Source organism: Salmo trutta, chromosome 3 (assembly GCF_901001165.1).
Source record: "Salmo trutta chromosome 3, fSalTru1.1, whole genome shotgun sequence".
NCBI lineage: Eukaryota > Metazoa > Chordata > Actinopteri > Salmoniformes > Salmonidae > Salmo > Salmo trutta.
The window spans coordinates 64,568,410-64,591,746 of NC_042959.1; the positions used below are offsets into that span (position 1 = coordinate 64,568,410).

A 23,337-nucleotide genomic window follows, 5' to 3' on the forward strand; every position below is an offset into this window, starting at 1 on the left:
GTTACGTTACAGCCTTATTCTAAAATTGATAACATTTGTTTTTTTCCTGGCAGCCAACTCTAGGAAGAGTCTTGGTGGATCCAAACTTATTCCATTTAAGAATGATTTAGGCCACTTTGTTCTTGGGGACCTTCAATGCTGCAAAAATGTTTTGGTACCCTTCCCCAGATCTGTGCCACGACACAATCATGTCTTGGAGCTTTATGAACAATTCCTTTGGACTTATGGTTTGATTTTTGTTCTGACGACTGTGGGACCTTATATAGACAGGTGTGTGCATTTCCAAATCATGTCCAATCAATTGAATTTACCACAGGTGGACTCCAATCATGTTGTAGAAACATCTCAAGGATGATCAATGGAAACAGGATGCACCTGAGCTCAATTTCCTCTCATAGCAAAGGGTCTGAGTACTTATGTAAAAAAGGTATTTCTGTTTTTTATAAGTTAGCAACAATTTCAAAAAAAATGTTTTCGCCTTGTCATTATGATGGGGTATTGTGTGTAGATTGATGAGGTACATTTTTTAAAATACATTTTAGAATAATGGGGAAAAAGTGAAGGGGTCTGAATACTTTCCAAATACAATGTATATCAGTATGTATCCACCACAAACGTTTGGGGCCCTCGCAATAATTTGTACACTTTTGCTTTGCGTGGCAATTGTGCCGTGGCCCTTAATTGAGCAATTAAGCTAGGCTAATCAAGAAGGCTAATTATGGCCCCAGCCAATTCATAACAATTAGACCCCTACGACAGCCCCCATTAACGAGAGGGCAGGGGAAACCAGGGAGGGCGGTAACAGGGTGTGTGTGTGTGTGTGTGTGTGTGTGTGTGTGTGTGTGTGTGTGTGTGTGTGTGTGTGTGTGTGTGTGTGTGTGTATTGTCATTTGCATAAGCAAACAACGAGTAGCGGTGGGGTGCGGGGGAAATTCAATAGAATGATGTATAGCAGAATAGGTAGCAGGGCTATAGCTTAAATCACATAGCAATGCGTAGAGTTTTGAGCCAAGTAATTCTGAGAAGGCAAAAGGACTTGATTTATTCTCAGTAGGTCTAAATCCAAGCTGTTTTATATGGGGGATTAATTGCTAAATTCTTATTGATTTTTTTATATGGAGGTTTAAGAGTGAACTTTTCCATTTGGACATTGGAAAATAAGGTGAAATCGAGGGTATTGACATTTTTAAGGAAAAAACCTAATATTTTTCTTTCCATTTTTACTGACATGGAGGGAGAAGATGAATGAGACATGTAGGACTTAAATCCACAAAAAAGAAATACTGCTACTTCTTCTGGTGTCTTTTACTGAACAATATCAGATAAAATACACACACTCACACACACACAGTTCCTACCTTAGCGCCCTGCTCAGCTTATCGTAGTTCATGTGGGGTTTGCATTTCCGGAGGCCCCACAGTTTGGCCACCTCGTCAGGATCCTTGATGACAAACTCTCCATATTCCCCCTGCCAGGAAATCACACTCTGGTACTCCTCCTTCTGCAGCAGCTCCAGGATGAAGTGCCAAAGCTGAATCTGTCGCGAGCCGGGGCTCGACTCAGGCTTGTAGGCCCAGTCTGGGAAGGCGATGCCTGAGGAGGAGGAGCAGGAGAGTGGGAGGATGAGATTGAGGCCTATTGGTTTGTGAATGGTGAGTGCTGGCCAAAGGGGCTAGCTGTCTGGATGACTGATGGAGTGATGCAGTTAAGGGATGATGTGTTTAATATCATAGAGCATGCCTACAGCAATGTTGCTCTGTGGTACTACTAATGCCCACTAGCTTGGACCCACTGGCTGGTCAGTTAGATTTCTGCTTTCTTTCAGAGTTGATGGATGCTACTTACATTTTGATAATACTTGAATTCTAACTGCCTGCTGCTGTACACTTCTAATATAATTAAATAGCTCATCAATTGAACAAACATTCTGGCTAATTAGACCTTGCAGAATAAGTAAAGAAACATGACTCCTAACAAATTAGAAACGTTATTTGTTCACTGATGTGTGTGGTAAGTTTTTGGTTATTCATAAATAACAAATTATCTTGATAATGCAAACTTGTTGGAGTATACATATTGACCATTAGAAAACACTAGCTATCAAGGCCTGATGTACTAAGCAGTAACACAGGGGAAAAGTATGCAAGGGAATACAGGTAAACCTACTACAAATAGGTACATAAAGGTTAAGAGGTAGGAATAATGCATTTAGTTGAAGTGTAAATAAAGACAGTTTGGTAAATTAGCATCAAGGTTTTTTGTTGTCTATTCTATTCCTGCTGATAATAACAGCTAACACCAAACATTGCAAGCACTTTGTACATCTCCCCTTAGTGTATAACTGGTATCTGCCCTCCCCCAAAAGTTAATGAAATGTTCCTCCACAACCCTAATAAAATCCCCAACTCCCCAAACCACGTACCCCGGCTTCCGCAAAAAAGGGCCCCCATCCTGCTTGCCTCACCTGGAGTCCAGAGGGCAGGGACAGGGGGGGTGAGCAACAGATCACTGACGCAGTTACAGTCCATGCCTCCACTACACCTGAGAGATGGGGAGACAGAGGGAGAGAAGGGGAGAGAGGGAAAAATTCTAATTTAATTCAAATAAATGTTATTTCCTGGGAGAAAAAGAAAGGTGGGAGAGAGGGATGAGTTAACCAAGTCCGAGGTGAGAGATGACCTGCAGAGCAAAGGGCAGGGGACAGTATATATCAAGAGCTTTTGTAGATCATGTGTTGATGGCGCGATCTAGCAGGGTCAGAGAGCACTAACTGATGCAATGTGGAGGACATCCCTACAGTATGTTTAAAGAATATGAGAAATGAATCTCTTTAAACTTGAAGAAGGCGCAGGATAATGAGGTAATAGATAGAAGCTGTTTTGATCAAAAAGTGGGAGTAGGGAGTAGTGATTAATTCCAAAAGGGTTAGTGGTTTAGTGGTTATAATGGCTATATTGACAAAGATGTGTACATGAAAGACTGATATATTCAATTTACAATCATTTAAAATAATTCATATTTTGTAATACAATGAGGAGAAAATTACAAAAATAGAAACTAAAATGAGAATCAAGGCCAGGTGTGTAAAAACAAATAAAGCCGAAGTATTTTCATATTTTCACATTACTAATACCTAAGATAAGATCTGCATCGAATATGCCAAATAAATGCCCAAAAATTGGAATTGGGTTGGCTAGTGAAATGCACAACAGGTAAATGTACAGAATAAATACATCCAGACATGTTTATTGCCCAGCAAACTGTTGATCAGCACAGTCTTTCTGTCTGAACATTCACATCATTTTATTTCTGAGAAGATAACCTCTGAATATAGAAATGAAACTGTGAATTAGGGCGGCAGGTGGTTGGACCAGTGGGCTCCAAATACCCGAGCTGACAAGATGAAAAATCTGACGACGTGCCTTGAGCAAGGCACTTAACTCTCATTTGCTCCAGGGGTGCCATACTACTATGGCTGACCCTGTAATATGAGTAAATATGACACAGTAGAGGTGAATATGCACAGTAGAGTTGTAATTCTACTGTGCACATTAGACAACTGTGGAGGTGAATGGTGAAATACTAAGGATGAGCACCTGTCAATGTTAGGATGAAGTGAAGTGAGACGAGTTCAAGAGATTGGATACAGTTTGGATATTACAATTTCATCTTGGTTGTTTTACAAACCTCAAATGGAAAAGAAACCCTGCCACTGCAGAAGTATCTTTAATGCTGGTCTCTCCATCTATCTTTCCATCTCTCTCTCTCTCTCTTTCCACTCTCTGTCTCTATTTAATTATGCTCTGTGAAATGTGGATTTTCCCTCCAGCATTGAAATGGTACGTGAATTATTGAGGTGTGTTTGTATAAATTATTATTACTAACTCCAGGCATTTCTCTCTCACTCACACTCACCCTCTCGCGCCCTCACCCTCTCACTCACTCTCACCCTCTCGCTCTTTTTAGTCTTTGGACTGTGGCTCCTCCCGCTCTCTTCATCTTTGTGTTTTCAGACCTCCTTCTTTCTCAGAATCCACCGTCTGACTGCATATATCCCTTCTTCTTTTTCCTCTCTTCCTCATTTTCTTGTTCTACCTGCTCCTCCTTTACTGTCCCTCCTTTACTGCTCCTCCTTTACTGTCCCTCCTTTACTGCTCCTCCTTTACTGTCCCTCCTTTACTGCTCCTCCTTTACTGTCCCTCCTTTACTGTCCCTCCTTTACTGTCCCTCCTTTACTGCTCCTCCTTTACTCTCCCTCCTTTACTGCTCCTCCTTTACTGTCCCTCCTTTACTGTCCCTCCTTTACTGTCCCTCCTTTACTGTCCCTCCTTTACTCTCCCTCCTTTACTCTCCCTCCTTTACTGCTCCTCCTTTACTGTCCCTCCTTTACTGTCCCTCCTTTACTGCTCCTCCTTTACTGTCCCTCCTTTACTGTCCCTCCTTTACTGTCCCTCCTTTACTGCTCCTCCTTTACTCTCCCTCCTTTACTGCTCCTCCTTTACTGTCCCTCCTTTACTGTCCCTCCTTTACTGTCCCTCCTTTACTGTCCCTCCTTTACTCTCCCTCCTTTACTGTCCCTCCTTTACTCTCCCTCCTTTACTGTCCCTCCTTTACTCTCCCTCCTTTACTGTCCCTCCTTTACTGTCCCTCCTTACTCTCCCTCCTTTACTGTCCCTCCTTTACTCTCCCTCCTTTACTGTCCCTCCTTTACTGCTCCTCCTTTACTCTCCCTCCTTTACTGTCCCTCCTTTACTCTCCCTCCTTTACTGTCCCTCCTTTACTGTCCCTCCTTTACTCTCCCTCCTTTACTCTCCCTCCTTTACTCTCCCTCCTTTACTGCTCCTCCTTTACTGTCCCTCCTTTACTGTCCCTCCTTTACTCTCCCTCCTTTACTGTCCCTCCTTTACTGTCCCTCCTTTACTGTCCCTCCTTTACTGCTCCTCCTTTACTGTCCCTCCTTTACTGTCCCTCCTTTACTCTCCCTCCTTTACTGTCCCTCCTTTACTGCTCCTCCTTTACTGTCCCTCCTTTACTGTCCCTCCTTTACTCTCCCTCCTTTACTGTCCCTCCTTTACTGTCCCTCCTTTACTGTCCCTCCTTTACTGTCCCTCCTTTACTGCTCCTCCTTACTGTCCCTCCTTTACTGTCCCTCCTTACTCTCCCTCCTTTACTGTCCCTCCTTTACTGTCCCTCCTTTACTGTCCCTCCTTTACTCTCCCTCCTTTACTGTTCCTCCTTTACTGTCCCTCCTTTACTCTCCCTCCTTTACTCTCCCTCCTTTACTCTCCCTCCTTTACTCTCCCTCCTTTACTCTCCCTCCTTTACTGTCCCTCCTTTACTGTCCCTCCTTTACTCTCCCTCCTTTACTGTCCCTCCTTTACTGTCCCTCCTTTACTCTCCCTCCTTTACTGTCCCTCCTTTACTCTCCCTCCTTTACTCTCCCTCCTTTACTCTCCCTCCTTTACTGCTCCTCCTTTACTGTCCCTCCTTTACTGTCCCTCCTTTACTGTCCCTCCTTTACTGCTCCTCCTTTACTGTCCCTCCTTTACTGTCCCTCCTTTACTGTCCCTCCTTTACTGTCCCTCCTTTACTGTCCCTCCTTTACTCTCCCTCCTTTACTCTCCCTCCTTTACTGTCCCTCCTTTACTGCTCCTCCTTTACTGTCCCTCCTTTACTGTCCCTCCTTTACTGTCCCTCCTTTACTGTCCCTCCTTTACTCTCCCTCCTTTACTGTCCCTCCTTTACTCTCCCTCCTTTACTGTCCCTCCTTTACTGTCCCTCCTTTACTCTCCCTCCTTTACTGTCCCTCCTTTACTCTCCCTCCTTTACTCTCCCTCCTTTACTCTCCCTCCTTTACTGTCCCTCCTTTACTGTCCCTCCTTTACTGTCCCTCCTTTACTCTCCCTCCTTTACTCTCCCTCCTTTACTGTCCCTCCTTTACTCTCCCTCCTTTACTCTCCCTCCTTTACTGTCCCTCCTTTACTGTCCCTCCTTTACTGTCCCTCCTTTACTCTCCCTCCTTTACTGTCCCTCCTTTACTGTCCCTCCTTTACTGTCCCTCCTTTACTCTCCCTCCTTTACTGTCCCTCCTTTACTGTCCCTCCTTTACTGTCCCTCCTTTACTGTCCCTCCTTTACTGTCCCTCCTTTACTCTCCCTCCTTTACTGTCCCTCCTTTACTGTCCCTCCTTTACTGTCCCTCCTTTACTCTCCCTCCTTTACTGTCCCTCCTTTACTGTCCCTCCTTTACTCTCCCTCCTTTACTGTCCCTCCTTTACTCTCCCTCCTTTACTGTCCCTCCTTTACTCTCCCTCCTTTACTGTCCCTCCTTTACTCTCCCTCCTTTACTGTCCCTCCTTTACTCTCCCTCCTTTACTGTCCCTCCTTTACTGTCCCTCCTTTACTGTCCCTCCTTTACTGTCCCTCCTTTACTGTCCCTCCTTTACTCTCCCTCCTTTACTCTCCCTCCTTTACTGTCCCTCCTTTACTCTCCCTCCTTTACTCTCCCTCCTTTACTGTCCCTCCTTTACTCTCCCTCCTTTACTGTCCCTCCTTTACTCTCCCTCCTTTACTCTCCCTCCTTTACTCTCCCTCCTTTACTCTCCCTCCTTTACTCTCCCTCCTTTACTGTCCCTCCTTTACTCTCCCTCCTTTACTCTCCCTCCTTTACTGTCCCTCCTTTACTCTCCCTCCTTTACTCCTTACTCTCCTCCTTTACTGTCCCTCCTTTACTGTCCCTCCTTTACTCTCCCTCCTTTACTGTCCCTCCTTTACTGTCCCTCCTTTACTCTCCCTCCTTTACTCTCCCTCCTTTACTGTCCCTCCTTTACTCTCCCTCCTTTACTGTCCCTCCTTTACTCTCCCTCCTTTACTGTCCCTCCTTTACTGTCCCTCCTTTACTCTCCCTCCTTTACTGTCCCTCCTTTACTGTCCCTCCTGGAGTGCGAATTCTGTCTGTCGCCAAGTAATTATCTTCACCTGTAACTAACAAGCCTATACTCCCTGTTCAATTATTTACTAAGATAACTATGCATTCTGGGAAGCTGTACATTCAAAACAATTTTCCAGAGATTGTTGTGGAATTATTTCAACACCTTTAGAGGCTACATGTACAATATTTAAGCATATTTGAGACCTGACAGGCACTGCACTGAATTTCAACTTGTCTATTTATTTTATCTTTACAGCCATAGAGCTCCTATATGTCTATGATTCCATATGTAATTCTATGTTTGCAACAATCTATGCCTCTCCCTATTCCCTTGAGCTTTGGGCCATCAATAGCACATCATCCTATCATTTATCATAGACTCCTAAACCCCAGTCTGTACTCTCAGAGGATACACAATATGGGTGCTTTAGTACCGGACAAGGTCTACCTCTCCTCCTATGCACCTCAAAATCTATACGCACCCATCTCCTATCTATCTGCCAGCCTATCTCCACAGTTGACTCCTCCCTTCCCTTTCCCACCTGTCCACTGTCTTCTCTCTCTCCCTCCCTCTCCTGCTCTGTGTGTTATGCTTCGGCACAGTAATTTTCTGTTTGATTTCGGAGGTAATGCATTTTTTACAAATCAAAGAGGAAGCCAGCCCCCCCACCCCGACTCCCAATCTCCCTCTCTCACCCCCCTCAGCCCCCCAGGCCAGAGAGGAGATAAAGGAGCCCCCATCATTTCCTTGTTAGTTTTGATTTGGGCAGCACAGGGCTTTCAAGTTCCCCCTATCACCCCCAGAAACATTATAACTAGCAGCACAGGGAATACTGCTCCTCATGCACACTGGCAGATACAGAGGCGCACTGATAGACTAATGGAGTGTGTATACCCACACAGACACACCGAGTCACAGGTATATACTCTACTCACACATACCAACACCAGTGTACAGGTAGAGACTGATAGTGATAGTAATAGCACACACAATGAGGCATTGTTGAAACCATGGATACTAACTGAATCAATACACACACATTTATCGCAGGGCTGAAAAATACAATGTTCATTGTTTACCAAAGATGCAGACTACACACACACACAATGCATAAACAAAGGCTAAAAGATAGTCACAAAGAGGTTTGCACGTAGCATTGGGGACGAGCCTATAATGGACCAAAGAAAAGACCAGTCTCACACAGTAACTGATGGCCACCCAATACAACAGTATAGATGATGGATTACTCTAATCACCAATACCAAAAAAGGCAGAGCGTGAGACATATTGTCCCAGTTTTACACTGGCAACTATTGGTTCACTGTTACACTAATACACCTATAACATGTATCCTGGAACCCCATAGTACACCTGCACCTGCCTTGGAGTTCACTATTGAGCTTTTCTGTGAATGGAAATGAAGAATCAGATTCTATATGGTAATGAACTGCAGTTCACTAAATCAGGTCTGACAGATGAGTGGGGACTTGGAACAGGGGTAGAGTGGGGACTTGGAACAGGGGTAGAGTGGGGACTTGGAACAGGGGTAGAGTGGGGACTTGGAACAGGGGTAGAGTGGGGACTTGGAACAGGGGTAGAGTGGGGACTTGGAACAGGGGTAGAGTGGGGACTTGGAACAGGGGTAGAGTGGGGACTTGGGTAGAGTAGAGACTTGGGGTAGAATAGGGACTTGGAACAGGGGTAAAGTGGGGACTTGCAGTAGAGTGGGGACTTGGGATGGGGTAGTAGGGACTTGGAACAGGGGTAGAGTGGGGACTTGGGTAGAGTAGGGACTTGGGGTAAAGTGGGGACTTGCGGTAGAGTGGGGTCTTGGAACAGAAGAAAGACTGGTAATGGAGAGTATGTGGACAGAGAGGGAGCAGAGCGAAGAGTAACAGCCAGATATGGAAGTTGGACAGACTGACATTCTGGCAACATTTTGTCTCCAGTGGTGTCTAAAGATGGAAAAAGTGAAGGGTCTCAAAAAAAAGAGAAGAGATATGAGTCTGGCCTCTCTCGCTCTCTGTTTCCAACAGATGAAACAAACTCTGTACATCTGTCTCATCTTTCTTTTTTGGTTGCCCCTGAAAATGCCCAACTGAACACCCTCTCCCTATCCTTCTACCCCCTCTCCCTCTTTCTCTGTTCCTCTCTCTGGTTAGCTCTGACACTCTGGTCAGCCTCGGGGTGGAAGAACAGAGGGACTGTGGTATGGGTTTGTAAGAGGAGAAGGAGGGTGGATATGAGAGGAGGGAGGGAGGGAGGCAGAGGGGCAGAGGGGCAGAGGGGCAGGGGTAAGAAGTGCAGGGGGATGGAAGACAGGACCTGCTGGCTGTCCAAATGTTAAACTGGAAGGTGGAGAGGTCTATGGAACAGACAACAATACAACTAGGATCGATGGTGGGAGAAATGGGGAAGGAAAATAAATGAACAAAAGTCAAAAGAGGAACAGGTCAAGAAGAGAAAATTATGGAGAACTTGAAATGAGCCTGTAAAATGACTATAATCCCAAAACTGCTAAACCACTTCAGAAACAACATGTAATTTCATCAACAACAACAACAAAGACCATACAATTTAGGCCTATAAGCATTGGGTGCTTGAAAACTATGGGCCTTTTGGAGATATGTCTGTACGTGAATGGACATCACCAAACAGCCATCCCACTGGGAAAAGACGTCAATTCAAAGTCTAGGCCCTATTTCACATTTGTTCAACTTAATTTCATTGAAATTACATGGAATCAACGTTGACTCAACCAGGGGAAATAAATGGGGTAACGTTTTGTATGTGAACCCTAATGATGACGATTTTATTAAGAAAACGAACTAGTGTGTCTAGTTATGAAGCTAAATTATAAATAAATATACAGTAGATTGGCACGTGGATGAGGAAGCGAATGTTTGGAAAACTTGTTCAAGTTAAGGAGATGGTGATGGGAGAGGGTTGCATGTGATATGGTATCACCACCTTACAGAATACCGGCCTTAAGATATAAGGAGGAAAATACGAAGAAAAAAATAGGAAGAAAAAGTATCAATCGATAGGGTTAAATTATTCATCGTCATTAATTATCGATCGCTCTCCGCTGCCGGCTCGTCCGCCGAGCGCCAGAGTTGAAAGGAGGGAAAGCGCGCTTTATTAAAACCGGCTCGAGCCTCATTGTTTCATGTCCCGCGGCAAAGAAAAAGCTCGAGCTTGGCTCTACCGGTGCCAGTGAAAAATCCACACAGACGCACACACACATTGCCCCCCTTTGCGTTTTCCCTCTCTCCTTGCTTGCTCTCTCCCTCTCTCCCGACGTGCGGGAGAGCTTTGGGGAGCCTAGTACGGTGTTCACGGGGCGGCTGTGTCTCGCGTGGATCGATGAGGGATCAATGGCTCGCGCTGACTAATAGCCAGAGAACGCCTTTGATCTCGCGGCTGAGAGATCAAAACCTGCGCGAGAGGGAAGAGAGAGGGAAAGAGAAAGAGGAAAAGAAACGAGCGGACCTTAAACTTCACACAAGCGGAGACACGCACATTCACGTCTAAAACACACAAAGAGACACACGCACATACATGATTACATCTACAAACATATATACGAAATATATTCCATGATGAGGCAATTTCACAATGAGGCAATTTCACAGAGTTTGATTAACTGCAAATTACTACTTCCAGATGCAAGGTGTGTGAGTGTGGTTTTGTTTTACTATCCTTGTGGGGACCAGAAGTTCAGACAAAAGCAGACATTTCGCTGGGTTACAATTAGGGTTAGGGTTACAATAAGGGTTAGGTTTAAATGTAGGGTTAGGGATTTGGGGTTAGGGTTGATGTTGACTCCTCCAGACAGGGTAAGACAGTGAGAAGGGGAGAACCATCTGTTGTTTCTATAGAGCAGATGAGTGACCTATGGGCTCAACTTCACCCTATCCTAAAGGTAAACAGAGAAGGTGTGTGTGTGTGTGTGTGTGTGTGTGTGTGTGTGTGTGTGTGTGTGTGTGTGTGTGTGTGTGTGTGTGTGTGTGTGTGTGTGTGTGTGTGTGTTGTGTGTGTGTGTGTGTGTGTGTGTGACCAGATGCACAAGAGAGAGCTCAGAATTGCAATGTTGTAGAGAAAGTGAGAGCATGAGATTTGAAAGATACCAAAAGCTATCAAACTTGTTCATGAAAGACAACTGTTTTATGGAAAAATCCGACATTTGAACATAATATTTTCTTCTTTGACCAGAATGTAGCCTACTTAAAACCTGCATGGTGGTTTGTCAGATCAGGGGATTGAAATGGCATTCTATTTCCTATAGTGTGCACTAGTTTCAGCAGTGCCTGATTGAACGCAGAGGTTATGGGATTCAGAGGTCAAAGGTTAGCAGAAAAATGACTCCTTTAACTCCATCCTGCGGAGACCAACACTGTACTGCCCTGCTTTCAACACCTGTCTTTAGATGCATGGTGATAAAAGCTGCCGTTGTCAATGATTTCACCCCATGAGGAGATGCACTTGTTACAGACCCTTCTCTCCTCCTTATCCTTCCCTTCCCTGCTCTCTACCCCCCTCTCTATTTATCCCTCCTCCTCCCTGGTCAGTGAGTTACTCTCTCTATCGCTCTCACTTCCCGAATTAACCACTCAAGAAGTCACCACCGACTAAATCAATAGCTCATACATAAACCCTGCTATAATCACTCCCCCACTTGTCTGTCTGCCCCTCCCTCCCTGTCTCTCATCCCCCTCTCTTTACCCCTTCACTCTATCCTCTGACACTCTTCTCTTTCTCATCCCCTTCTGTGTCTCGCCAAGTCGCTCTCTTTATTTCTTCCTGTTCCTCCTATTCCTCTCCCCATTGTTCCATCAATACTGTATTGTATTACCCACTTCTATATTCAGTCCCCTGTTTTGTTATGATGAATCTAAAGACCCCTACTCTCCCTCCCTCCATCTCCCACCATATTCTGATACATACCTGAGCACCACACACACACACACACACACACACACACACACACACACACACACACACACACACACACACACACACACCATCATCATCATCCTCACAAAAATGACTGGCCTAAAATGGACTTTGAGAAAAAGCAACATGAGAAATAAAACACAACAGCAAATGCTTATTTAACTGTCAATTAAACCAATTCGTGTCACACTTCTGAAAGCTCAACTATAGATGACAACTTATCTCAGGTGCTTGTTATCACGGTATTGTACGGCCATGTAATACATACTAATGATCAACTGGACTGAGGCAGGCCGTGTTTCACCGTGTTAGTGTGTCAAGGAGCCATCAATATTACATTATGTCTCATGTTTAACTATGAAACACAAACAGTTGTTTTGGGCTTAAAGATATTGTATTGCCAAAGGAGCCATGTGCAGACATCCACATGCACAAGGAAAAAAAACACCGAATTTTAAAATTACACACACCCCTCTCTTCCCTCCTCTCTCTTTCTCTCTCCAAGTCTTTGATTCGCGTGTGGTTTGATCTGTGAGAGAGCGAGTTTTGTAAACACATTTTTCACGATCATATAGCCATGGGCAAGGGGAGAGCGAGGCGAGGAGGAAGGAGGGCGGGAGTGGGAGCACAAACACGCCGGGAAGGGGAGAGAGGGACGTTTAATGAGCGCGCGAGATGGAGAGATGGACTGACAGACATGCATGCACTGACTGACTCAAATACCAAACCAACGAACAGAGGCACACACACACCAGCAGATTGCCTTTGCCAAGTAAAGCATGAGAGGGGCTGACGAAATGTGAGGCAACACCGAGAAAAACAACTTATTTTATTTTTCCTTCTCGCTAAAAGATGGCAATGTATTCCCCAATTTGACATTTCCTGACACTGAATTCAACAAAGTCCGAATAAAGCACGAGAGAGAGATTTCGTTGTAAGGGTCAACAACAACAAAAACAGCTAAAAGTGATTATGGGTAGAGAAATAAAGCTGAACACAGACGGTACCGGTGTGAGCTGAACTAATAAAAGGACGCACTCTCATTCCTTTTTCACTTCGTTTTAAAATGTTCTCCCAGACCGGCATCTGGGGTTCCTAATTCGTTTAGGTTCGATTGCTCCGGCAGTAATCGTGCTAACCCGTCGCCTCTGCCGACTCCTCTCCACGGGACGCGCCGACCGGAAGAGACTTTGGATCGGTATCAGAATAGAGCAGGCAGGCGCAGAGGCACAGACACAAAAATTCAGCAATGCATTACATATCTATTTAAAAATAACATTCAGCAAATTATATGAATATTAAAAACAGGCATAATAACCAATCATAACGATAATGATAATGATAATAATAATAATGATAATAGTAAGCTATTAATATAATAATAAGGACATTATAAGTAAATAAATAGGCTAATACCGGTAACCCCAAATAGTTTTTTTTATGGCTATAATTACCTACATTAAGCAGAAAGACTAAAACTGTGAAGGCTAATGGTCTTCCTGCATACTGCCTTGGTGTCCCAGCCGATACCATTTATTTCTAAATAGTTGGTGTTAACATTTGTTTGTATTTTAGTGTTGAGCTATGCTCATTCATTTCAAGCGTTTTGAAATACCCCTCATCGTTTATTTATTCTAAAAACACTCCCCGCTCAAATCCCTCGCGCCACTGGTTAAAATGATATCATTTTCATTTCTCCGTTACTTGCTTTTTACTGCTTTTTAAAAAGAAGAATAGCTGGAAGGAGTGAAGTTGCTTGTCAGTAGGGTAAATTGAGGAGGTGTGTGTGTTTTTTCCTCGTATTTACTTTCTTTCTTCTCGCTCTTTCTCTCTCTGTCTCTGTCGGGGGAATTGTTCTCAATGTCCACAAACACATCGCAAATACCCGCCGGCCCCAACAGCATCGATTTCTAATTAGACGCGGGATAATCGTTGGAGAGAGAGAAGAAAAAAGGAAAGCGGAATAGCGAGATGGGCTAAATAAATATAGAAACGAATTAGACGCGGGATTAATTGAATGAATATGAGCATTAAGAAATAAAGAATGGTAGATGTATATATAGCTCGCCAGTTAGATAACAAAATGCTTGATGGACTAAGGAAATATCATGAAGGGGTAACAACCAAGGGACCAATTGTAATAGTGACAGGATGACAAAGTATCTTTAATAACGGGGTTCACTTACATGTTTTCATGGCTATGTACATACAACAAACTAGCTATGGTAAAACATGTGAACCCTGAAAATGACTGGTCCGTATAAAGAACACCGTGGTTACAATGATATGTAGTTAAACCACACCAACCCATACAGTGGAAGAAGCATGACATCAAACATACACTATATGATAATGGTAGCTATTTATTTCCAAATCACCCAAGTTATTTGATATTGATTCAAGGTCACTTGGCAAATAAGTCCAGGAGTCATGCCAACTGCTGTTACTGTTCTCTACTTGACATGAGAGCTCATCTTGGATAGTGGTGGACATTTTCAAGCCCATGTTGGAAAACGCGAGGATATGTTGTTCACCCCAACCTCCGTGCAACACTGGAGCACCGGCTCTCAACAGTGGCACTTTCACCCATTCAATACACTTCCTTGGATACCAGAATGAACAGTGACAACTGTCCATAACTGGTACAAGGTCATACAGAAAATAAATTATTCCGATTACACATAAACAATGCCGATGCCATGTAAATAATACCCATAACAAGAGGTATTGGGTAAACTTCGTCGTTTGGTTCATAATGGTTCATATGAAAAGGCAACATGGGAAACTAAACCTGGACCTAAAGGCACAACTACTGAACATCAAGAACTTCCGTCTTCCATAAATCTCTGTCTCGTCTTCCCACTACATCGTCTCCTCCCTCCCTCCCTAGTTCATTCACTCTCTCCTGCTCTTGACAGAGTGTGACAAGGGGTTAGTCGAAGGGCTCAGGTAGCTCGTTTACTTTAATTAGCGTTTCATCATCTGCAGAGCGGCACCCTACTCTTCAACACGTACTCTTTCATGCTGCTCCCTCTCTCATCCTGTTTTCTATCCATTCATCTCTCTCCCTCTCTCTCTTTTCTCTCTCTCTCACCCCCATCTTTTATTTTACATCTTGCTGTCATAGCTCTTTCTTCCCCTCTCTCCCTCCTTTTCTTTCTTATCTTCCATCTCCTGCTCACTCAAGCATATAGTAATATTTCAAGCACACATCCAGTACCCACTCTTTTCCTTCATCTCTCCTCTGTCTCCTCTCTTTCTCATCTACTTTGCTCTCTCTTTTCCTCCGAGTGTCCCCATCATCAACCTCCTTGATCACCTTGTTCTCTATCTGTCCTCGGTTTCCCCCCTTTCCTCTTTCTATCTCCCTCCTTCCCTCTCTCCTCCGTCCGCTCCCTGTGTCATAATGATGGTGATTAAGTACAGAATTACAAGGAGGGCCAAAGCAGTGAGTGCCCTGCCCCAAACATCAACACAGACCATTAATCTCTCTGCCACCACCTTCCAACTCTGTCTAACACACTCCCTCCTTCTGCCCAAGTCCTCTCTCTTTCTCTCCCTCTGTCTGTCTCCATACATCCCCCTCTCTTCTTCACCTGCTGTATCACTCCTCTCCTCCTTTATTTCAAGTTGCCTCTTCGTTCCCTGTATACTTTTCTACGTTTTCTTCTAAATCCTAGGCTATTACTCCTTCATTTAAATCGCAGCCCATCCATAGCCCTCTCGGGTCCATTATTTCATAGTAAAACATTGTGTGACGAATGTTGAGATTTGTTGCAATGCAAACAAGATGTAGATTCTAACAGACCTATTAAAATTCGTAAAGATTTCGATCTAAAAAAGTATGAGAGAGATAAAGAGTGTTTGTTTTTTTCAGAAAGAGAGTCGGACGGTAATGAACCGTTGTTGGTTCTTTCTGTCTTCATCCGGATTGGCCGCCGCCGGTTTGGGCTATCCGTTTGTTCTTAGTTCTTAGTTCTTAGTCTTGTCTCACTACCGCAGCTTTTGCAAAACGGAAACGGCGGGTTGAACTCCCCCCCAGAACCGTGCAGACAGGTGCTTTTCTTCTTCATTACCCCCCCCCCCTCCCTCCATCGCCTCCTGTCTCGATCGTTCATGTTTACCGAAAGTAGCACTCTACAGATGAATAAGAAGGGATATTTAAATCTCTACATGTCTGAATGTTGAAACAACAAGCTCATAACTTCAGTGAGCTATATCAATTATTGAACGGATACAAAAATAGTGGTAACATTTAGGTTTTTTGTGTGTGTTTGATTTATAGGCATGATGTTTGATAAGTAGCCAACTGAAAAGTAATTAGTCAACGAATCATGTGCATTTTCACCATTTATGAATAAATGTTCTCCTTTTTGACATTATTATTATTATTATTGTTATTATTATCATTATTACTGTTCTTATTATTAATAGTAGTAGTAGTAAAAATAATAATTCTTATTACTGTTATTATTATAGGCCAACCGCTGATTTATTTTCCTTCCTTGTCTGCCTAGTGATGGTTAAGCTATTCACTTATTCTATGGACAATATTACAAGCATAAATGTGTTTTCTTCTTCGTTCTATTTTACTGGCCTGGATTACAATGACATGTACAATTCGGAATTCTATCGAAATAGTAGGCTAGAAAAACGACCATGGGAAGATAACATTGGATACATTATAATTGGTAGGCTACAGAAACGCAAGTACTAATCTTGGGAAATTGTTTTTTAAAACTTTCTTTAATTTAAAAACTATTGAAAAATTCACCAGCTGAATATCCACTTAAGACTGTACGTGATGCCATTGAACGTGACCATGTGCCTCAAAAACAACCTCAAAGTAAAGTAGCCTTCGGGAAGAGAAAGGGTGTGGTCTGAGACACGTATAGGGGTTCTACACACAGCGTGAAGCATGATGATAGTTTAAACTGTTTAAAACACTTACAGTGGTTACTGGATTTGCAGCCTTGTGGGGTTGAGAACGTGATCAAACCCACCATACCCGTGGGGAACCGAGGTGGGAGCTCCCATACAAATTGATAAAAGTAAGAGAGCGAAAGGAGAGATACGCTGTCCTCACAATTCACAATACACTTACTAAAGAAGATTTACGCAGTCTTATTTTGCTCTATTTGAGACCCCCGGGGGAACTAGGACTGCAGTGCTATGAGATGGGAGTTGTAGTTTTAGGGTCATCTTGATTCAACCTGGACACTTTCTAAATGGAGGTGAGTGTGACTTCAAAATATGGTAATAGGACAAGCTCGTTGATGAACATGGAAAGCGTGTAATGTAAAAATGACAACGTGTATTTATTAAGTCAATAAATTATGAAACAGCGTGAACAGTAAAAAAAAAACATGGAAACACAATCAATGTTGTGGAGAGCTGAAATTCCGAATACAATCACAATGTATAATACCCGGATCATCACTATCAAAATGAATCTAGTACCATTCATCATATTCATAATCCTATCATGGGAGACAAATCATTCATTTCTACATTGCATATTCATTCATCGATATCAGCAGAGAAATGAAACCTCTATCAGAAGTAATTTTGATAGCTATAGGTATGATAGCCTTTCCTTCTCTCAGAAGTCATTTTGATAGCTATAGGTATGATAGCCTTTCCTTCTCTCAGAAGTCATTTTGATAGCTATAGGTATGATAGCCTTTCCTTCTCTCAGAAGTCATTTTGATAGCTATATGTATGATAGCCTTTCCTTCTCTCAGAAGTCATTTTGATAGCTATAGGTATGATAGCCTTTCCTTCTATCAGAAGTCATTTTGATAGCTATAAGTATGATAGCCTTTCCTTCTCTCAGAAGTCATTTTGATAGCTATAGGTATGATAGCCTTTCCTTCTCTCAGAAGTCATTTTGATAGCTATAGGTATGATAGCCTTTCCTTCTCTCAGAAGTCATTTTGATAGCTTTATGTATGATAGCCTTTCCTTCTCTCAGAAGTCATTTTGATAGCTATAGGTATGATAGCCTTTCCTTCTCTCAGAAGTCATTTTGATAGCTATAGCTATGATAGCCTTTCCTTCTCTCAAAGTCATTTTGATAGCTATAGGTATGATAGTCTTTCCTTCTCTCAGAAGTCATTTTGATAGCTTTATGTATGATAGCCTTTCCTTCTCTCAGAAGTCATTTTGATAGCTTTATGTATGATAGCCTTTCCTTCTATCAGAAGTCATTTTGATAGCTATAGGTATGATAGCCTTTCCTTCTCTCAGAAGTCATTTTGATAGCTATAGGTATGATAGTCTTTCCTTCTCTCAGAAGTCATTTTGATAGCTATAGGTATGATAGCCTTTCCTTCTCTCAGAAGTCATTTTGATAGCTTTATGTATGATAGCCTTTCCTTCTATCAGAAGTCATTTTGATAGCTTTATGTATGATAGAAGGAAAGGCTATCAGAAGTCATTTTGATAGCTATAGGTATGATAGTCTTTCCTTCTCACAGAAGTCATTTTGATAGCTATATGTATGATAGCCTTTCCTTCTCTCAGTGCACTACTGACTATTCATTGACCCACTGGCTTTGTGTCTGGCTGTGGGTGTGGTGTAACTGAGTGTGTTTGTGTAACTGTGTGAGTGTGTTGGTGTAACTGTGTGTATTGGTGTAACTGTTTGTGTTGGTGTAACTAAGTGTGTTTGTGTAACAGAGTATGTTTGTGTAACTGTGTGAGTATTGGTGTAACTGAGTGTGTTTGTGTAACTGAGTGTGTTTGTGTAACTGTGTGTGTTTGTGTAACTGTGTGAGTATTGGTGTAACTGTGTGTGTTTGTGTAACTGTGTGTGTTTGTGTAACTGTGTGAGTATTGGTGTAACTGTGTGAGTATTGGTGTAACTGTGTGAGTATTGGTGTAACTGAGTGTGGTTGTGTAACTGTGTGTGTTTGTGTGACTGTGTGTGTTAACCCTGTCCCTCTGAACTCCTATGTGACTGTGGCTCCTCTCTGTACTGAGACCTCTCAGAACTCTTTGTTTACAGTGAAATCAAAAGACCTTTACTACTCTCACACTCTCTCTCTCACACACACACACACACACACACACACACACACACACACACACACACACACACACACACACACACAGCATGCCCGCCAGCCTGGCCCCCGTCGGCCCTCGCCTCTGTGCGTGTCAAATGGAATCTCCACCTCAGTGCGTAGTACACCTGCTGTGCCGGCGTATAATACGCTGCATACAGTGAGCCTCGATGACGGATTACTGAATTAGACCAATAATGACAACTGACACTTCTGTTACCGCTACCTGAGCCACCGCAGAGAGCAGGAGAGAGAGGTAAATAAAGAGCAGAGGGAGAAATACACAGACTGAGAGAGGGAGAGAGAGAGAGAGAGAGGTGGAGGACAGAGAGAGAGAGAGAGAAATAAATAAATAACACACACACAGGGAAAGGGAATGAAAGACAGAATGAAACAGGAACAGAGGAAGTCACGGATGGATTTGGGATTCTATTTCTGTGTTGTTCAGTAAAATAAATAAGTTATGGCTCGTTCCAGGGGAACTCTCCTCCCGCTGTCTCGCACTCACCCATCCTCCCCCCAAACCTGCCTGCCATTTATGGAGGAGGAGGGTGAGGCAAGAGTTGTCCCATATTGCAGGGCTGGGGTCAATTACATTTGAATTCAGTCAGTTCAAATTAGATACATTGAAATCCAATTTATGAATTGAAAAGTGAGAGAGAGACAAAATGAAAAATTGATGATCCATTAAATGAATTTCAATACTTATTTTGAATTGACTGAATCCAGACGAAATGGATCTAAACGGGTCCTGTCCTGTCTGAAAGCATGAGCTGTCATAACTCAGAATACCCCTTCAATAAAGCTCTAATGTGTTTAGAAATAGTTCATGAGTGCTCCAAGTAGGCTTCCCCTCCAACCCCATAGTGTGCAGGATGCCAACCCCCCATAGCTCCCCACACCCAGCCCCATACCCAGCCCCATGCCCAGCCCCACGCCCAGCCCCACGCCTAGCCCCAGGCCCAGCCCCATGCCTAGCCCCAGGCCCAGCCCCAGGCCCAGCCCCATGCCCAGCCCCACGCCCAGCCCCACGCTCAGCCCCATGCCCAGCCCCATGCCCAGCCCCACGCTCAGCCCCACGCCCAGCCCCATGCCCAGCCCCAGCCCAGCCCCACACCCAGCCCCACGCCCCATTCTCAGCCCCACGCTCAGCCCCACGCCCAGCCCCACGCCCAGCCCCACGCCCAGCCCCAAGCCCAGCCCCACGCCCAGCCCCACGCCCAGCCCCACGCCCAACACCAGTTCTCAGCTGAACAAGCTAAAGATGCTCCATGAGGATGAGATGAAGCACTCCTACAGTTCAAATGAATACATGAGCTCTCTCTCTCTCACACACACACACACACACACACACACACACACACACGCTCATCATCAACGCTTCAAGTTCAGTGACTACTTGTGTGAGAATGGCTAATATGGAAAGTAATAGAGAACGGCTGATGAGCACTGTATCTAGATCTTCCTATAGAGCTATATGGGACAGAAACACCTTGGAACACTACACTGTTCATTTGGTTATCCCTCTCCCCTGCAGACTCTCATAATAATACTGTGTCATCATTGTGGGATACAGACCTGGAGAATTTACAGAGGCAACTGAATGTGTGCTCAAGTTAATGTCCCTCTGGTTATTTTTCATGTATAAATCCTCACGGGATTAAAACCTTCACATAGCCTGTGAATCTGTGTGGGAACTACACAGAGAGACAAGGAGAGATATAAAGTCATGTGCTGGGAGAAAGGGAGATTACTCGACTGGGACTGGGACTGAGAGAGAGAGAGAGAAGAGAGAGAGAGGAGAGAGAGAGAGAGAGAGAGAGAGAGAGAGAGAGAGAGAGAGAGAGAGAGAGGAGAGAGAGAGGAGAGATAGAGATAGAGAGAGAGAGAGAGAGAGAGAGAGAGAGAGGAGAGAGAGATAGAGAGAGAGAGATAGATAGAGAGAGAGAGAGAGAGAGAGAGAGAGAGAGAGAGAAGAGAGAGAGAGGAGAGAGAGAGAGAGAGAGAGGAGAGAGAGTGAGAGAGAGATAGAGAGAGAGAGAGAGAGAGAGAGATAGAGAGAGAGAGGAGAGAGAGAGAGAGAGAAGGAGAGAGAGAGAGAGAGAGAGAGATAGAGAGAAGAGAGAGAGAGAGAGAGAGAGAGGAGAGAGAGAGAGAGACTGAGAGAGAGAGAGAAGAGAGAGAGAGAGAGTAGGAGGAGGAGGAGAGAGAAGGAGAGAGGAGAAGATGAGAGAGCTGGAAAGAGAACAGGCGAGGGAGCAAAAAGGGGAGCACAGAGGAAGGAAGACAGAAAGATATATTGACAAAGCCTAGATATACACATAAGTCACCCTGTGTGGCCTGCCTGCTCCCTGTATTTTATAGGACCGTTCTGTACTGGCGGAACAAGATGACAGGCCAGTTCCTTCATCGGAAAAAATGCCCCTCTCTTGCCCCTTCCCTCCTTCCCTATAACTCCTGTTTTCTGTCTATCCCCCTCGATATCATCCTGTCACCTCTCTCGCTTTTTCCCCTCATCCCCTATTTTCCCCCTACGCTCCATTTTATAGGTTTTCTATGTCCACCCCTCCTGTCATGTATCTTTCTGTCGCTCTCTTAATCCCTCTCCTTTGCTTTCCTTGTTCCCTATGCCTCCATTTCTCTTCCTCTCCTCCTGTCCAATTTTCCACTCTCTCCCATTTCCCCCTGCTTCTCTCCATTTCCCCTTCTCTTCCACGTTAATTTCCTCCATCCTTGTCGTACTATTCATCCCTCTATCCATGCCGTGCTATCCATCCTTTTCTACTACGCCCCCCATCTCTCTTCTTACACTTCTCATCCTTATTTCCTTTTACTTTCCTTCTCTCTTTTCAATCCATCTGTTAGGCTACTCCATCTCTCTACCAATCTACCTCCACATCATTAACACAGACTTATCCTAACCTTTTCACTTCTGCCCTTTATCCTTCTCTTACTCACTTCATCCATCTCCCTAAATATATCATTTCTCGTTTTCCATTCGATCACTTCTCTCACAATCTTCAGAATGTTTTTTGTCTCGTTGTAGGCATTTTCATTTCATTTTTTGTCCATTCACTGTTTACACACTTTTCTTCGACACTGTTTCCTTCTTTCCCTCCCTCCCTCCCTCTCTCTCTCTCTCTCTTTGCATTCCACAAACCCCTCCCTCTCTCATCCGCAGTCCAAACAGAGAGCCCCAAGTGTCGGAATCAATTAGGAGTGAGCGCCGTCACGGCCGCTCTTTCACGAAGGTAAATATTAAACTGCACGGAGCGCCGGGGAGGAAGAGAGGGAGGAAGAGGGGAGAGGGAGCCCTCCGTCCCTAATCCACCGCATCGATCAGCCGGGGATGAGGGTAATATATTATTTTGACAAGATACGATCCTCCGACGCGCACCGCTATCCCCGGCGATCGATTTCTTTTCTCTCATTTTTTCTTCTATTTTTCCCCTCAGCAAGAGGGACAGTGTGTTGTTGAGATTCCCAGCATGTACATGTGCGCCCAAGTGTGGATGGGTGACAATGGGAACAACATTAGGAAATGTGGGGAGGTTAGTTGCGGCATTAGTGTTTCTCCTTATAAAGCTTTATTGAGACGTGGTTGTGAATCTATTTACAATAACAACAAATATATAGTTTCCACATGGGCAAGTTAACGGGAACATAAACTGAGATTCTACAAAAATATCTGCCAACTTCCTCCAACAATCCTGTCATTTTAGTTAAATTCTATAAAACAAAAACACTATTGTGAAATTAATTTACACCACGCAGGTATTTACAGTACATCCTAACCTACGCCGGGGTTACAGTTAGTCAATTGGTCAAAGCTGACCTATTGTAAAGTTAAGTGTCCTCCCCCTATATTCCCCTCTGCTCCCGCGCCTCCCCTCTATATCGCTTTGTAAACTGTGTCTAAATGCTAAATTCCCGGATCAATTTTTTTCATTCAATCGCTCCCCATCCCCTCGCTCCCTCTGCCCCTGCTTCTGTCCCCTGAAATGGTGTGAAGTACTGTGTCCTCGTGTTGTGATGTAGTGTGTCCTGTCGACTGTGTGTGTGTGTGTGTGTGTGTGTGTGTGTGTGTGTGTGTGTGTGTGTGTGTGTGTGTGTGTGTGTGTGTGTGTGTTTGACGGTGTTTGCTTGCGTGCGTGCAAGACTAAGGCCAAGACTAAGATTCAGAAACTCGCAATGTAAAGACAGAAAATAATGTCTAGACAACAAATCAACTGCTTTTTGGCTCAACATTATATTAATTTCATGGAGACCGTATATAATAAATCAACCTATGAGACACAATACAACAGGAGGTCCAAAAGAGTAAAGACAGAACCCTATACAACAGAATGGTGCCATACAGTCCCAATGTAAAGAAGAGTGCAT

At 43.9% G+C, this 23,337-nt stretch overlaps 1 protein-coding gene across 1 annotated transcript in view; it reads right to left on the reverse strand.

Annotated features, from left to right (window-relative positions):
• erfl1 (Ets2 repressor factor like 1) overlaps nucleotides 1–23,337 on the reverse strand; it is a 53,746-nt gene that overhangs the window by 18,831 nt on the left and 11,578 nt on the right. Inside the window, exons 2-3 of the mRNA XM_029719137.1 lie at nucleotides 2,465–2,541; nucleotides 1,359–1,593 (exon numbers count right to left, since the gene is read on the reverse strand). Coding sequence (XP_029574997.1) covers nucleotides 1,359–1,593; nucleotides 2,465–2,528 — 299 coding nt within the window. The 5' untranslated portion in view covers nucleotides 2,529–2,541. The remainder of the gene's footprint in view (nucleotides 1–1,358; nucleotides 1,594–2,464; nucleotides 2,542–23,337) is intronic.